Source organism: Eulemur rufifrons, chromosome 5, assembly GCF_041146395.1.
Source record: "Eulemur rufifrons isolate Redbay chromosome 5, OSU_ERuf_1, whole genome shotgun sequence".
Lineage (NCBI taxonomy): Eukaryota > Metazoa > Chordata > Mammalia > Primates > Lemuridae > Eulemur > Eulemur rufifrons.
The window spans coordinates 45,409,745-45,427,858 of record NC_090987.1 but is presented as its reverse complement, the minus strand read 5'-3'; the positions used below and the strand labels follow the sequence as shown (position 1 = coordinate 45,427,858).

Sequence of the window (18,114 nt, the reverse complement as noted above, 5' to 3'; positions counted from 1 at the left end):
GTAAGGGCTACTGTTGAATTATTCTGGGAGTTCTTTCCTGGTTCTCTGGCAGTGAACTGTCTACATTCAGGGCTGTCCCTTTCATCATTGGGAGAAATCGTGGGTGAATTCAGCTTTCCACAGGACTAGGGCCCCCATGGATTCTAGGGTGTGGGCAACTGGTATTTCTTAGCACTGCCCTAAACATCTAGCACCTACGATCAGATGCAGGGTCCCTGATCCCAAAACATTTATTCCCTGCCTTCTCTCTATGCAATGCACCCCTCATGCTTGTCATTTTAGGAAGGTGGTCAGCAGGGAGTCAGGTCTCTGCATGGTGGGTTTAAGTAAGTGAAAGATTATCTCAAGTGATGCTTTGCTCAATACCGACAGAGGAGATTATGTAATAGCATATTGACTTCAGAAGTTCAGCACAGCGTGCCCTAGGAATTAATGATTGGGATAAGGTCTAAAGGAAAAGCTAGAGCAAATTAGACAATGAGCCAAGGGGATGTCTCAAGTAGAAAGAAGAGTGTATACAAAGACAGGAAGAAACAAAAGGGTCAGAAATGAATCTAGTGTGGCTAGATCACCAAGATGGTGCCAAATGAGTCTGGAAAGATACACAGGACCATATCACTCAGGACCCAGGAGGTTGTGTTTAACATTTGAATCATTGTATCCTTGTTTGTGTGGGGGGAGGAGTGGAGAAAACAAATACCAACTTTTGCCTTCGGCCAACATCCCTTTAAGGGAAAGAGTGAAAAGAGAAGTACAATGAAAGAGGAAAACCAGTCAGAAGACCAGGATAGTATTCCAGGTGAAAGGAAATGGTGGCTGGGACTAGGATGGTGACAGTGACAGAGAGGCAAGTGGGCAGTGTCCAGAGATTCCAAGTCAACAGTACTTGGAAATGTGGAGGGAGAGGGAAGTGTCCAGAAAGGGTGCCTATGCTTCTTACTTGCATAAAGACAGTGGTTCCATCCACTGAAGTAGAGAGCTCTAGAGGAGGAGGCAGGAGGCAGGGAGAGTTTGACTCTGCAGGTGCTCTGTATGCGGTGATTTGAAGTATCTAAGTGAAGTTTCAAGTACCTGAAGCTCATACGGGAGTTCTGGAATGAGAATGTATAACACACTTATGAGTCATCTGCAGCAAAGAGGTTTTCCTGGGGTTCAACTTTCTTTTCACCACGCTCCTCCTTTACCCTTTCGAAATGAAGACCCTGCCCTTTGATAGAGAAAAATGTAGGGAAATAAAAGTTTGAGAGTTAGGTATTTATCCTTCTCCTCCCTCCTCCCCACTGCTCCTCCCCATCATCATCTGTTCACATTGTGCCATCTGGAACAAGCCTTGGGACTTTCCTTGTTCTTCTGCTTGTTCCAAGCCGTCTCTTGTAAAAGGCTTTTTTTGTGTTACTGTCCTTGACTCTTTTTTTTAAATTCATGGACCTCATTTCGTGCTGGGCTTTAGCCTCTTGGTGCACTTTGCACGAACGGTCATTGCTCACCTGTGATCTTCCTTGAGTGTGAACTCAGCTCTCAGGTTTACAACAAGTGTTTTTCATTTGAACAACTTCTGAACCCTCATTGTGCAATTCCTTTGGTTTCTGTACAGCCTCTCTTCTCTTCTCACCTGGACTATTTCATATTACTTTTGCTGACATTAAGTTTTGTGATCCTACCTTCCCTCTTGAGTCAGTCATCTGCCCTTTCATGTCTTCTCGTCAGACACTCTCCCCCTCCTCATTCTCCTCCTTTTTCCCCTTCCTCTTTCTTCACCTTCCTCCCCTTCCACTTTATTCTCTTCTTCCTCTTCTTCCTCTTCCTCTTTTTTCTCTTGCTCCCACTTTTGCTGATTTGGGGGTTTTTTAAATTGAAAACTAACCACAATGAGACATCAGCACAAATGGTGCTTTAGGTATGTCTACAGCTGTCCAGTCCTCAAGAGCATCCCACATTTAGGATCATGCTTTCTCTTCCCTCATCTCTCCCATCTGCCTTTTATAGAATGTATTATACACAACTAATTCATATAAATATATGACAATGTTTCTATGACAAATTAATTTTATAAGTGTTATATAATTATTATATCATTATCTTTTTTCCCAGAAAACAGAACTTATTTTATTACACCAATGTAATCCTGATGCCAAAACAAAGCAAAGATATTACAAGAAAAGAAATTTACTAACCTATCTCCCTCATGAAATAGACATAAACCCCTTAACAAATTGAATCCATCAATATATAAAAAGGATAATACATCATGAGCAAGTGAATTTTATCCTAGGGATACAAAGTTGATTTAACATTCACAAATCAATGTAATTCACTAGGGTAGAATAAATTTTTTATTGAAATATTATTCACCCATTTAAAGTGTACAACGCAATGGTTTTAGTATATTCACAGAGTTGTGCAACCAGCACCCACATCTAAGCTAAAAACATCTTCATCACCCTGATAAGAAACCCTGTACGCAGTAAGCAGTCACTTCCCTGTTCTCTCACCTCAGGCACAGGGCAACCATTAATCTGCTTTCTGTCTCTGCCTGTTCTGGACATGTCATACAGATATGAAAAGTTTGCCAATACGTGATCTTTCGTGACTGGCTTCTTTCAATTAGCATACTGTTTTCAAAATGCATCCACGTTATAGTTTGTATCAATACCTTATTTCTTTTTAATTCCAAATAATATGCCATTATATGGATATACTATATTTTTTAAGCTATTCATTAATTGATGATGTTGGCATTGTTTCCACTTTTTAGCTGTCGTGAATAATGGTGCTATGAACATTTGTGTACAAGTTTTTGTGTAGATGCTTGTTTTCATTTCACCTGGTATATGCCTAAGGGGGTAATCATTGGGTCATCTGGCAACATTACACTTAACATTTTGAGACAAACCAATCATTTAATTATGCCTTTTTTATCATTTCTTATCAAATGCAGCCATGCTCTTATTAATTCAGGAGAGGAGAGTTTTGGGGCTTGGTTTTGCATGGTGACAAAGACAAGAAAATTTAAAAGTCTTTGCTCTAAACTAAAATTGTTTTGTCCAGTCACATTGTTCTTATCCATTGATGACCTGTAACTGATCTTGCTGATTGTGGTTGCAGAGTTCACTTGGTAAAGCTGGGTTTTAATAAATGCTGCCCACTCAGATTTTATGGAGTAAAGCACCTGGAAGGGGAAGCTGCAACAAGCCCCATCTAGAAATGACACACACACACACACACACACACACACACAAACACTTTAAACAAATGTTTTCTGGGATGTTTCTCTTTGGAAGTCAATTTTTTAAAAAATGAAAAGTATTTGCCAAGAGGTTTCTAAAACATGTTTAGGCCGGGCGCAGTGGCTCACGCCTGTAATCCTAGCATTCTGGGAGGCCAAGGCGGGCAGATTGTTTGAGCTCAGGAGTTCGAGACCAGCCTGAGCAAGAGTGAGACCCCATCTCTACTAAAAATAGAAAGAAATTATACGGACAGCTAAAAATATATATAGAAAAATTAGCTGGGCATGGTGGTACATGCCTGTAGTCCCAGCTACTCGGGACGCTGAGGCAGGAGGACTGCTTGAGCCCAGGAGTTTGAGGTTGCTGTGAGCTAGGCTGACGCCACAGCACTCTAGCCCAAGGCAACAGAATAAGACTCTGTCTCAATAAATAAATAAATAAATAAAAATAAAACATGTTTAATTCTTTTTAAGAAAAAAGTTAATGAATTATTGAGAAATATTACTTAGTTTTTTTTTTTCCTAGATCCCTGAAGCCTAATGTTGTGTCCAGTTTGTGTGTGTGTGTGTGTGCACACACTTCAACTTTGTAAAATGCATTTGTCTTTCCATCACTAGTCAGACAATCAGGCATTTTTTTTTTAACAAGTTGCAGAGATCACTCCCCCACGTGGACTTCTCCCTGACAGAACTTACATTACCCCCTTATGTGCTGCAAAGTGAATCCACAGCCCAGGAATCCCTTGAGACCATAAGAGAGACCAGTGGAATTTTGCTGGAGCAGTGAGCATGCGGGACTCTATAACCACAACTGCTACGCACAATTGCACTGGCTTAAAAATCTGCATTCAGTATTCACTTAAGTGTCCTTCTTCAGTTATAAGATTTGATTTCATTACGCATTTTCATATGAATGAAAATGTAAAGTTGCGAGTCTTGAGTTGTGAGCCCTGGCCAATCACTGTCCCCCCACCCCCAAGCCCTGTGTTTACTGCCTCACTCAACCACTTTGCCTCGGCAAATCATAGAGAGAAGCTAAATGCTCTCAGCTGCACTACACCAAATCAAAGCTGAGATGAATAATGAACTTAATTTTCCATAAAGACCTTCTGTTTGGCATTTCGGCTAATAAGGTAAGCTAATAGCAATTGCAGTCTATGGAAAGGGAAAGAAATAGTTTTTTTGTGTGTGCATGCTTGATTTCTGTGCTAATTCACCATTTTTCTTGCTGGAGTTAATTTCATGTTTTGTGATGTCTGTGAATTTGAGATGAACAATTTTATCAAGAGTACCCCCAGTGTACCCTCTTCCTCGGACTCGGTTGCTTTTGGTACTTGCTGGGCTAAGGGAGAAATCTAGCCTTCTAGTAAGAATGAAATCTGTAGATTAATATTTTTGTCATCCATAGTGAAGAGTGAATTTAGTTAAACAGCAGAATATTTAGAGGTAGCAAAGACGGGCTAAATTATTTAAGTACTGATTATTGAATATATTTAGCATGATATAGTGTAAACTGATATTGAATTTGCTCTAAAGAAAGCAGAATACATACATCATGTTGGTTTCTGAATCATTTCATTTCTAAGTACGTGTTATTCTAGAGAAAGTAGTAATTTTCAATTGCTAAAATTATTCCACAGCTTCGGTTTAGGTGAGTTTTATTTTGTAAGATTGCATTTTTAAAATAGCAGCATACTGGTAGTGTGAATTTTTGTTATTACTTTTTTGATTTACCATGGCTGCAAAGATTTCTGGTTCATGTGGAAAATGTACTTGTCCCCTAAGTTCATGGAATTAGAAACCATCAGATCTCTCTGGGAATTTTATTGCTACGTTGACTACAATATCTCAAAAACAAGAAGTGATGAGACAATTACTAGATTGGCTTCGCTTTTTGTGATATAGCTTTTTGGTATTTAACATGGATATTTTTATTTTCATCAGATCGTAGCTCAAATCCCTGAAACTAGCAAAGGCTTAGCAAGATTGGGAAGAAAATATAATCTTTTCTTTTCTAAAAAAATGAGGAAAATGGAAAATATAATTAAGATTTATGTTTTCAGGCATTCTGGGCTAGCTGCGTGTCACCTGAAAATCAGAGACTCTATACTCTCAAAGTAGGTGACCTCAAAAGATATTTCAGAAGGTCTATTCAAAAACAGCCAAAGTATGTGGGAAATTTTGGAGAAATGGGGAGGAAATGTTCTTCCTATTCTCACTCTCTCATCTTCATATTCTGTTTTTATGCAAGAGAAATGGGCTGTGGGCGCTGGGTATTTTTGTTTCATGGAAGTCTTTAAACATCACAATCAGACTTTTATAGATAAGGAAGAACTTTTGTTTCCTCCCTTTAAATTGTTCACAATGTTTATTTTTCCGAGAAGTATGAACGCAATGTTAAGGGTTTGAGCACAAGTATTTAGCTACCACTAATGACTGACTTCCACCTGAAATATCTTCTAGAGTTCACCTAAAAATTTAGACATTTCTCTTGAAATGCCTCTAATTCCAGGAAACCTTCAAGAAGTAGGAGTGTGGCATTTTAGTCTATCACAATTAATTTTTAAGAATAAGACAGACATATGTTACCTGCTCATACTTCAAGGTTTTAAAATACATTCAATTTCACAGCAACTCTTTGTTTGTGGAAGTATGTTGGAAGCTCAAATGTGGGTGGTTGTGTTGGATTTGAAAGGTGTTCATTTTATTTTCCTCTTTTCCCCCTTTCCCTCTCATGCCTCATCACTCCAGACCATCCTTGGCTGGCCCCATGCACTTTTTTGCTTATTTAAGGCTGCTTTTTTCCCCATTTCCTTTCTCCCCAGTATCACTAATCCAGAACCTATGGGTTGCCCTATGTTCATTTTAAATCTGACAGAAACAAAACAGAAGACAAATGTTTGTTGTTATCTTCTATTTCCTGCCATTTGTACAATAGTAAGACTTTTATACCAGTATAACTTTTGAATCCATGACTGCCACCTCAAACCAACGTGATGATGAAAGTGTGCAAGGCTCTTTGGCCAGCATGTTTTTTAATGATCTTTTTTGTCCACAGGGGTCAACCCATGCATGCTCTGAAATGAGATGCAAAGTTGTTAGTCCTTTAAGGTATTCTCAGCAACGCCAAATGCTAGGCGCATGTTATTTACAAACCCACACGTTAACTCTCTGTGTTAATTGATTAATGCAGCAAATCTAGAGAAAGCAGCATCACCACCTTCCCTACATACACACACACACACACACACACACACGCACACACACAGGGTAAAGACAATGAGCAGCCACCAGCTGAGGACAGTGGGGACGGAGGCAGCAGCGTTGGTGCAGACGCCTTCCTTCCATCATGAGAAGTTCTTGGCACCATGGCAAGGAGGCCTGACAGAAGGCAGCAAACAGATTTGTTCCCAAATATATGTGAAGCCCATTCTTGGGGACAATCAGAATTAACTGGAGGAGGGAGGAACAAAGATGAGACAGCACTAAAATATCCCTGGACTTGGTTACTACCATTAATGTGACCTCATTTATGCTCACAGGCTGGGGGACACAAGGATACCTAGGTTACAAAAATAAAGGCATTACACAAAACCTAAAACTGCACTCAGTATACCCCAGGAGCCTCCTTACTCTGTTTCCTACCCCTGTAAATGGCACCACTATTTACCTTTTTTTTCAGCCCGCTATCCACTTTTTTTCAACCCAGAAATACAAGGGACAATCTTGACACTTCCCTCTACCTCACCCTTATATCACTTCTCCAAGGCAGACTCATAAAAGGTGAATTAATAGAATGAGTGGAAAAACCACCAAGTCCTATAAATCTTATTTCTGTCCACGTGTCTCTGTTCCTTATGTCACTACCCCAGTTAAATCTCCATCGTTCCTCACGTAGATTATTGTAAATACCTCCTGGTGGTCTTCCTGCCTCTAGTGTTTGCTCAACCCAGTCCATTCTGCACACTGTAGCCCAAATGATCTTTCTGAAATACAGATAGAATCACTAAATTTTCTGCTTAAAAATCCTTCAACGGCTCCTCTGTGCCCTCGGGATAAAGTTTAAACTCCTTAACATTATTTACAGGGTGTGATGTCACTGGGGCCTTTTGGCCTTCACAGCCTCATTTCCTAACACTCCCTCTGTGCCCTCTGCATTCAGACATACTAATCTACTCTTCCCTTTCTCATGAGTGCCATGTTCTCTTCCCCAGGGCCTTTGCATGGGCTGCTCCCTCTCTTGTCTCTTCTACCCATCCACCCCAAACTCCTCTCTTCCCTACTCAGCCCCCTCTCAACCTCGTCTTCTCATCGAAGATGACACTTCCTTTAGTCAGGTACTCTGTCCGAATATGTTCTCATGGCATTCATTATTTCCTTATCGTGCTCCCTCTGTTGTGTGTAGGATTGCCTGTTTCCTTGTTTGACTCTGCCACTAGCCTGTCAGTTCCATGAAAGCAGATGTCTGGTCCTTATTCCCAGTTGGGGTCCATGAAGCAGCTCAGTGCCCGGCACAGAGCAAGTGCTATCCGAAGGCATGAATAGCCAGTGGGACCCCTTACCAAGCCTGATTACCTTTTGTCTTGATAAAGTTGCAGAAACTGAGGGAAATGATTCTTTATGTAATTTATTCCTGCAAAATACTCTGATGAGATGGTTTATATAAATCCTTTAATCTTCATCTTCTTATTCTCATTTTGTAAGTGAAAGAACTGAGGCTCGAGTTGCCATGAGAGACATTGACACTATGGGATGGGCCCCTAGGTCTGTTTGACTCCAGGGGCCAGCTCTTTCTACTCCCCACAGGGCCCACTTCCTCCTTAGAAGAAGAGAAAACAATTCTTAAAAATGTATAGTGATGGCCCCGGTGTGGTGGCTCACGCCTGTAATCCCAGCACTCCGGGAGACCGAGGCGGGCGGATTGTTTGAGCTCAGGAGTTCGAGACCAGCCTGAGCAAGAGCGAGACCCCGTCTCTACTAAAAATAGATAGAAATTATATGGACAGCTAAAAATATATATAGAAAAATTAGCTGGGCATGGTGGTGCATGCCTTAGTCCCAGCCACTCAGGAGGCTGAGGCAGTTGGATTGCTCGAGCCCAGGAGTCTGAGGTTACTGTGAGCTGTGATGACATCACGGCACTCTAGCCCAGGCAACAGAGTGAGACTCTGTCTCAAAAAAATTAATTAATTAATTAATTTAAAAAAATGTATAGTGATCATTTTAAAAATTCTTAGTTTTTCACTTTCTGCCATTTGCTTTCTGACTTCCAGTAGACTGCCCTGAGTGTGTTTTCCCCTCATTGCTAACCTGAAAGTACTTTTCTTTGGGCCGTCTTCTTTATTCTCGAGCTTTCTTCTACACGCCATATGTCTACAGGGCATTCATCCTTGCTTGCTTTCTCTATAGTGAAAGTAGCCAGGCCTTACATTTCTGCTTCATTTCCATTGTCCTTTTCCATGGGGACTATTTTCCTGGTCCTGTGCTGGGATTACTCTTTCCATAGCACTTTTTCCTGAACTCAGTTGGTCCTTAATGTTCTCCAGTCTTAGCCTGATGTCAGACTACTTGGGGGACTTCCACGGGTCTTTCATCAGGGAAGCAAATTGCTTCTTGTTACCACTGAACATCTTAATTAACTGTTCTCTGTGGAAGAAATATCTAGATGTACAGCCAGAGAAAGCACATGTGGAATTTCTGAGAGATTTCCCATTTTGTGTTGACCATGATAGTTTTTAGGGTTCTTTGAGCCAAAGCAACACATAGATGCACACGAAAAACCACAAAATGTGAGAGACAAAAACGCTCTGTGAATGAGTAGAAGCTCTTAAGTTGGACAGACCTAGGTTTGAGGCCTCTTTCTACCATTTCTCTGTATGACTGGACCAAGTTACTTAACTTCTCTGTGCCTCAGTTCTTTCATCTGTAAAATGGAGACAATAATGGTGCCTACCTCACTGAATGATTCCTGGCACTGAGTAAGCACTCTGTGAATGACAGTGATAGTGTGGGTAGTTGTACGTAGTGGAATAGGGCTCAAAATGTGGCCATATTCTAATCCCAGGACACTGCGAATATTACCTTACATGGCAAATGTGACTTTGCACGTGTGATTACATTAAGGATCTTGAGATGGGAGATTATTCTGGCTTCTCTAGGTGAGTCCTCAACATAACCACAAGTGTTCTTTTAACAGGGAGGGAGAGGAAGACTTGACCACAGAAGGCCACCTGGCCATGCAAACAGAGAGAGATTGAAGGTACTTTGCTCCTGGTTTTGAAGATGAAGTTAGGGCCCATGAGCCAAGAAATGCAGCTCTAGGGGGTAGCAAAGGCAAAGAAATGGATTCTGCCTTTGGACCTGGAGGGAGCTCAGTCCTGCTGGTACTTTGGTTTCAGTTCATTGAATCTATTTTTAGATTCTGGCCTCCACAACTAAAAGATTAAATATGAGTTGTTTTTAGGCCACCAAGCTGGTGGTGATTTGATACAGCAGCCAAAGGAAAGTAATACAATGATGATATTTTTGGGGAATGAAAGATGATTCCAAATAAGCTGATAAAAAGGAATAAAGTGTTAATATAATAGAGATGATACTACGAAGGCTGACGAGTAGGGTGGAGAGGCCGTCTGAGTGTGAAATTCATGCCTGAATGTGAGGTTGAAGTATTGCAGTGCCTGGGCTACAGGAAGTCCGGAAAGAGAAGATCGATGGATGGAAGCCACTTACAGAAGTGGGGTCTTGTGGAGAAGGGAGATGGTGAACGGTGGCTGAGGGTGGGATGTGACAGGTAGGGTGGCTGAGCAGATGGTGGAATGTCCTGTTGGTAAGAGGGTGATGAGTTCGGAGGAAAGGCTGGTTTGGAGAATTTCCCTGGGCAACCAGGTGGGTCTTAAAAAAGAGGCCCTGCGTCTCCAAAACAAAAATGCCATTTTCTGTTGTTCTCAGTACCATATTAGCAAAAGAAAAAGACAGTCCAAGAAAAGAAATCCTGAAAAAGACCTCCTGGGTCCTTAAACCAAGTCAAGACTATTAGCGCAAGACTGGGTACCTTCCACATAACCTATTTCTAGCAGTACCCTGAGAGCCTGTACAGCCAAAGTGAAGTCTGTTTTGTTCGAACTCTCCATGTGCTGTGTGTGATTTGGTATTTGCCGCAGCACACACTGTGCCTTTCACATGCCCATGCTGCTTCCACTCCTGTCCTGCCCTCGTCCCCTCCCTTTGCCCAGGTGGCAAAGTCTTGCCCATTGTTCTTGTCTCAAGTCAAGTGAGCCCTCCTGAGCTAGCTCTCACGCTACTGCTGTCTACGTGTGGGTTTCCTAGCAATTTCCACGCTTTGCTGTAACCACACTCGAGAGCTTGTTGCTCCCTCCCTCCAGTAATTCTACCTCTCCCCTCAATAGGCAGAAAGATCCCCAGGGACAGAATTAAGTCTGTTGATTCTTGTGTCTTCTGCCCCCACAGTGCTTGCCATACAGGAGGCATTCAACAAATGTGAACAAACGGATGAATGAATTGATGCATTAATTGTATCCTGTGGGCACAGTTACCATAAGATAAAAAATAACCAAGTTCATGAATCCCAGGGTCAGTGTCTAAAGAAAATAAATCCTTCCACCCTAACCTCTCAAAAGCAAGAAATTATAAAAGGAAGTAATAGCAGAACTGTTTTGTGCATGGACCCAATATTAATTTCATTATCGTTCGAACTATAGTTTGAACTATAATTCAAACTGCTAGTCAACATCTGAGCTAGAATTTAAAAACAAGTTTTCTTTTACTCCTAGATCTAATTTGCCATCGCTTTTATGATATAATTTTTCTTTATCAAAGCAAGCTATAAAAGGAGAATAACAAAATACTGCATTAAATGCACAATAATTTATTTTCAAGTATTAATACAGTGAGACCCCAAGTTGGTTTTTGCCTGGTGTATTGTACAGTTAAGGAAAATATTTTAAGATTAACAATTTCTTTCTTAGAAAAGATAAATTTTGTCATGTTCAATGCAAAATTTATAGATGGATTCAACAATTATCTTTTTATTACAAAAATAAATAAGGCAGTGGTAAAATACGTCATGTTCACATTTGGAATATAAATTATCTTAGATGAATTATAAATAAATCACTAATAAGTTATCAAGGGATTAAATATCTACAGCATCTACCCACAAAAAGCAAACAACTCAAAAGGCCTACTTGGGTATGTCCAAGTCTCAGTAACAAATTATAAACTATTTTATCCTAATTCTACATCCATTTGAAGTATTTTATAAATTTAAAATTGCATAGCTAACAACCTGGCTGTACCAGTTTACCCATTACTGTGAGCAGAAAAAAATGCAATTCTCTACCAAATAGAGCACTTTCAGGGGAAAGTGAAATCCCAAGCTCTGTCACACATCAAACTGTAGTTTTGAACACTTCCTGTGTGTGCAAAGCACAATGTCAGGTACCGTAGGTGACACAAATATGTGCACCAACCATTTCCAGTTACTGAGTGCTTTACAGTTACTGAGAATTTCTAGTAATATTTGTTCATAAACCATACAATGGGATGAGGGAGGGAAAAGCACCTACTACTCGGGTAACGGGTACACCAAAGGCCCAGACTCCACCACTATACACTATATACGTGTAATGGAATTCAACTTATACCCCTTAAATCAATTAAAATTTTTTAAAAAGAAAAAAAAAAAGAATATTCTGTAACTAATGGTTTACTGTTAGTAATAGAATATTTTTGGAATGAGTGCACTTAAATCAATGAACATAAAATAAGTTGGAAAAAAAAAGAAAGTATTTCCTAACCACTGTAACCACTGAAAGAACCTGGTTAGCATGATTGTAACTGTTGAATTGCTAAGAAAAAGTTTCCTTGAAAAAAGAACTATTAGCATTTTAATATTTCCTTACCTCAAGTAGACTAGTTACCTTTTTACTAGCTTTGATTACTCTGTCATCGAGTCCTGTGTATGTGGTAGAGGAATAATCTTGTTGGGCTAAAACACCAGGAAAATTCAGTTCTTTAACCCACTGATAGAAGCTCTCCTTCTACCACACATGGTTGGCTATTAATTTAAAATTGTTTCTACCTTCTATTTCTCTCTTCTCCCCATTGTTTTAATTCTGTGACTCCATCCCAATCTACATTATTTTTAAATTATTAAGAAATTAGATGTCATCAACTGGTAATATACTGATTCAAAAAATTGTCACTTTTCCAAACTACCATGGGCTCTAGAGAGAGAAAAAGATGTGTAGTATTTGCATTTATTACTGTCCATAATTTTACAATCTGGGTATTTTGCTGTCTCAAAATGAAATGATCAATTATGTCAAATGTTTTTAAAAATTCAGTATTTTTAAAATGTTAAAGTATACATTTTTACATTGTTCTTAATACACTGTATTAAGTGTAAGATCAATAGTGTCCATTGCTTACCAAAATTAATGTATTCACACCTGAGTCTAAAACCACATACAAGTAGAGCTGGGAAGAGTTATAAGAGGGAAATGTGCCTAATTATCACCTCATTTCTAAACGTTTTAGTTTTATACAAAAAGAAATAAACTCTAAGTTATTGAGGAGAGAGAGCTAATTTATCATAATGGAGGTTTAAACATAAAAAAAAAAAAGAAGAAGAAAAAGAAAAAAAGTAACATATGCTTGGATTTCAAAATCCTGTTACATCATAACACCCAAAATTGGAAGGAAGATGGAAAACACATCTTGGAAGACTATTTCTCAGGCCTGGCTCCACCTCACAAAAATCCCTGTGCCATTTTATTAACAAACTTTTTTACATGTAGCAGTTGGATCTCACGAGAGGCTAAATCTTGCCTTTGTGGTAGAAATTGATTTATTTTTTCCCTCATTCTGAGTTCTCCTGTAGCCAGCCCCAGGGCCTGGGAGCCTGCTTCATTGTTCCTCGTTAGTATTTATCACAAAATGCCAGAGGGTGCTCAGAACTAGACTACGATATTCAAAAGAAAACACAAAATCTGCTCTTAGAAGGGGACCCAGACCATTGAAATCATTGGCAGATTCTAAGAAAAGAAAATCACAGTCGTGGTGAAACAATGTGTCCGGTAGGGGGGCCACTTAGGCCACCTCTGAAAGGTGGATTCTGAGGGGAGGTGGAAAATGTGTGGTTGGGAACTCTTTCTCCCACTTAACCTGGCCACCCACAGCGATGGCTTCAGGTCAGCAGGCTACCGCCAAGCAGGCGCAGGTGGCAGGCCTGACACGGAACAAGCCAGGCATTCAAGTCACACACCAGGAGGGGAAACAGGGCAGGTCCTCCGCGGCAGGCAGATTCCACTCACCTGCAGTCTGTGTGTGACGGCATTCTGGGTCAGGAGAACACTTGACAAAGGGAGAAAAAGAAACGAATCGTGTTACCTTTGATGGGCACGCAGAGAAAACTCCTATAAACTTCTTACAAACTGAAGATTAAAATGTTGCATAGTGATGACATACACCCGTACCCTCGCACGGACCTCATTTCCTCTTTCATATTACCCAGTAAACGCAGTTTCCTTCGAAAGTGTATCTTTTTAATAAATAAAAGCAGTAAGATCCTAAGATAGGTGTTTTATTCTGGGTGGGAAAGTGATGCGTTTGGTTTCATTTCCTCCTGATGTCATAATCCTTTGCTATCAGCAATGCTACCAAGATTGGAACACTGATTTTAATATTTCATACTTTAATTGACTATAGTTCTCAGTTTGCAATTTCGAGTGACAGTGTATTTTCAGCTCAACCTATTTTAGTTCTTATCCTACACTCTGTGGAATTGTATGACAGCAGGTTTAAGGCTAATATTAACCATTTCTTATTCTTGGCAGGTTGGCATAAACATTATGAAGTAGGTCTATAGAGTGGGGTGAAATATACTGAACATCTTCTTTACATGCATTTTTGTAACCACAATGCCTACGACATAGCACTCGATAAATAGTTGGTGAAAGAATGATGGGGGAAACCACATAATCAGGAAGGTGAAGGAAGAGAAAAATCTTCACATGCAATTACTAGAAACTCTTTCCAACCATGCTTAGGTTTCCATTGAATTAATTATAGTCACCAAATAGTAAAACTCAGGTGTGATGCGCTTAAACATGCAATGATTGTGATTGGTTCCAAAAGAGCTGTAGTTTATGTGTTTAGAAAGGAGAATATTTTCTATGAAGCCCCCATTCTGTAAAAACTTGCCGTTCTTACATAATGTAAATGGTAAATGTGGCATTGGAGTTCTGCTTCTTTCTCCAAAGGACATTTTTTTAAAAGCACCCACAAATGTCATCTCCTCTATTTTTAAGCAGAGTGCTGCTGGATAAACAGCTGAATCGTGTAAACCCAGTGGGAAAATTCAAAGTTTAAATAAGCTATTTTGTCTCATTGAAAATAAGTGGTATGGACTGACACGGAACATATGGGTTTGTGCGTACAATTACATGTAAATTTTCTTAACTTTGAATATAAAATTCTAGCCGAAGCTGAAGAAATAGGAAAGCAAAATAGAATCTGTGATGATGATTCTATGGAGAGTCTAATTTCTGATTCTCCAGCCCAGTTTTCATCAACCTCCAGTTAAAACCTGTTCCTTGGATTTTCTTTGCACGTAATAGTTGTATCTTTAGATTGAGGTCATGGAAAAACACAAATTCTAAAAAACAGATGTCCAGTGGTTGTAGGTTTAGGGATTTTCCACAGAATTCATTTGAAATAAAAGTTATGTATGTTAATTGTGAAAAAATCAAAGAGTACAGAATGATGTTGAGTTAAAAGTAAAAGTCCCCCGGCCCCCGTGTCGCATTCCTGCTTCCCAAAACAACCACCACTGTTAGCATTTTAATATTTTCCTTCTGATATTTTCTACATATATTCAGACATACATATATGTGCATATGTGTATGTGTACATTTATGTACATATGCACAGATGTATGTGTATATATACGTGTATACATTTTCTTCTTTTTAACAAACTGGTATCATAGTGATAAATACTGTACAGCTCTTGGCCCTTTTTTCTTAATAATATATATTGGCCATCTGTCCATGTCAGTACCTATAGATCCGTCTCGTTCTTTTTAATAGCTATAAACTGCTCCATTATATGAGAGTGTTTATTCATTTTGCAAATGTTTAATGCTCCGTGTGCCGAACACACTTCCAGACACTGGGAACACAGGATTGAGTCAAATCCCTTCCCTCATGAAGACCCCAGTCTACCATAATAGCATCACATATTAAAGAACTGGTGTATTAGCAATACATATTGAGGAACATTACTCACTATCATGCTTTTTGCTTTTACAAACAACGCTGTGATGAATCATCTAGTAAATAAATTTTTATACCAATTTATCAGTTGGATAAATTACAGAAATTATTTTTACATATTCAGCCTTTCGGTCACTGTTTTGTTTATATTATCAACTTCTTTAGAAACGGATTGTGAGCTTTTCATTGCTAATTAAATAATGCAATGATAGACTATTTACACTGAGATAATAAATCTTTTGTAAATCAATAGCTTCAAGTATCTTAATAAAGGTATTAAAATTTTATCTAAATTGAATCCTCCTAGATTAGTCTGTGATCATGCTCCACAAGGGAATGGGGTCAGAAGTCTCAGTTTCCCTCTACTTTTATTGATCACACGTGCTAGAAACTTCCGATGTAAATATTTCATGACGTCCAAGTGCTTCTCAGACAAAATTTTTATCTCTTTTTGGTTTCTGTGTAATATAAGAGAAAAAGAAAAGGTGTTTAGTAAATCAAAACCAAACAAATGTGTTTCTTTATTCACAGAAAATTCTAGAAAATCATGCCTCCCACATAATTGGGCCCAACAAAACCAATTATTATTTATGAGACTCTCCTTCAGAAAGCCATCTGAGCTTCTCCTGCCTCTGTGCCTCATGTATTTATTACAACTGAAACCAGGTCAAAATTTACATCTAGGCACAGCCTCAAATGGAAGAAGAGAAGTTGCTAGACAAGTGGGTCAGGGAGAAAGGTGGTCTCATGCCCTCTGCCTCAGGGATGGGGGTGCACATGATGCTGCCTCCCGCTTCCCACCTCCTCACACCTCATAATGGCCTTCTCGCCCCCCCAGCCCCCAGCCTTTACATATTTTTTGTGTTTTGGACTTCGTCCAGTAATATCAAGAACACTGGCTGTTTGGGGCAAAAAATAGGAAGCCACATAAATTATTATTTTTTTTATTTATAAAATATCCCCTCCTAAAGAAAAAAAAAGTTTTCTGTGTCCATTCCAACACAAAATAAATTCTTTTTCCTGGATGTTTCTTTGTCTACATCTGCCACGAGGAAAAGAAAATAGTTCCTTTTGTCAAATGGGATATCATAAATGGAGCTTAATTTAATGCTTTTCTATTAATTCAGAAATGTTTACTCTAAACAAACAATTGCTAACTTGAGTAGGTGGTTAAGTGCTCACTCTTCCAGCTGCAGTGAGCGCGTGAAAACCAGCATTGTCACCAGGAGGAAGCATGAATATCTGAAGAACCCTCATCAGGTCAGCTTCACTCATTACCAAAAAGGTAAAGAAAGAAAATGACAAAAGAAAGCCTTTTTTTCAAATGAAATATATCTGCATTGTTACTATCCGTGGGTAGTTCAAAACTTTCCTAATAGGAAAAGCATCATCGTTGAAAATGAAGTATGCTTATGTTTTTGTGTGTGAGAGAGAATACTGAAGACTTCCGATCTGCCAGCCAATATTTGGAGACAAGAGAAATAATGGAGTGTGCATGCTGTTAGCAAGGGTGCTGGCTACTTCGACATCCAGAGATAACCATCTATTATCTTGAATAAGCCATTCTTCCCTCATTACAGTTTTTACCATGAAAATGTTTGTATGGACTAAGTTCATGGTATCAAATGCAAGCCATGTACACGTACATATACGTATTTGTACAGACCAGTGCCACTTACATGTCTCTATTACTACATTTCATTTGAGCCCATACTTGGAATGAAACAAATACTGGCACAGGCTTGACACAAAATATTAAGTTCCTACAGACTGTGTTTTGTTAGGGTTCCTCCCCCCATACATAGTAGCCACTCTTCCATTTTTGTCTTCTGCATATCCATATAGGGAGATCAAAACAGTTTCACACAAATTGTTGAAAAGTATTTGTAAAGATTGGTGAATTTTTTTTTTTTTTTTACTTTGTAGAGTTCAGTGATTAATAGCTAGTTGGAGTGTGATGAAGTGGAAATTGCACGGATCCAAAAGGAGAGCTGAATTCTAACCCAATTCTGCCACTTATTTAGCCATATAAATTGTAATTTACATTCTAGGTGTCAGTTTCTTCATTTGAAAATAAGGAGGCTGACATTTACCAAAGTATGACGTGAATAGGCGTTCACGTGAGGAAAAGGAGTTGAATTTGATAAACCGAGTAATATATTCAGGTTTCTATATTGGCAGACATCCTGGAATCTTTAAGATTCTAATATGAATGGCAGCTCTCTAAGATGGCAATACGATATAGAGCATCTTCCAAACCATCTTGGAACCCTCTTCTACAAAGCGTTTTGAAGGACTGGTGAGCCACGGAATGTGCTTTGGAATATGCTGGGTGAGATGACAGTTTTAGGATTCTGTTTGGTCCTGCCACGATCTGGTGATGGGGCTGTCTGGGCCTGGTGGACTTCAGTCCACCCTGCTGTGAGATATGGTTGTGGTTCCCTGGAGATCTCCATGGAAACATCCAACTGCAGCTTCCTGCATGCCAACAGAACCTCTCTGCCAAATGCTGGGTTCCCCACCCCCCTACACACACACATACACCAGCACCTTCATGCACACGGGCATGTTCTCCTGAGATCCATCCTACTT

The 18,114-nt window shown here is 39.4% G+C and overlaps 1 protein-coding gene across 17 annotated transcripts in view; it reads left to right on the top strand.

Moving 5' to 3' along the window:
* DLGAP1 (DLG associated protein 1) overlaps positions 1-18,114 on the top strand; it is a 329,447-nt gene that overhangs the window by 28,279 nt on the left and 283,054 nt on the right. For 3 of the 17 annotated variants that reach the window (XM_069468243.1, XM_069468238.1, XM_069468242.1), the window contains exon 1: positions 4,233-4,359. The exons of the other annotated variants lie outside the window; for them this stretch is intronic. In XM_069468243.1, coding sequence (XP_069324344.1) covers positions 4,309-4,359 — 51 coding nt within the window. In that variant the 5' untranslated portion in view covers positions 4,233-4,308. Of the gene's footprint in view, positions 1-4,232; positions 4,360-18,114 lie in introns of those variants that run through there. 17 annotated transcript variants of the gene reach the window in all.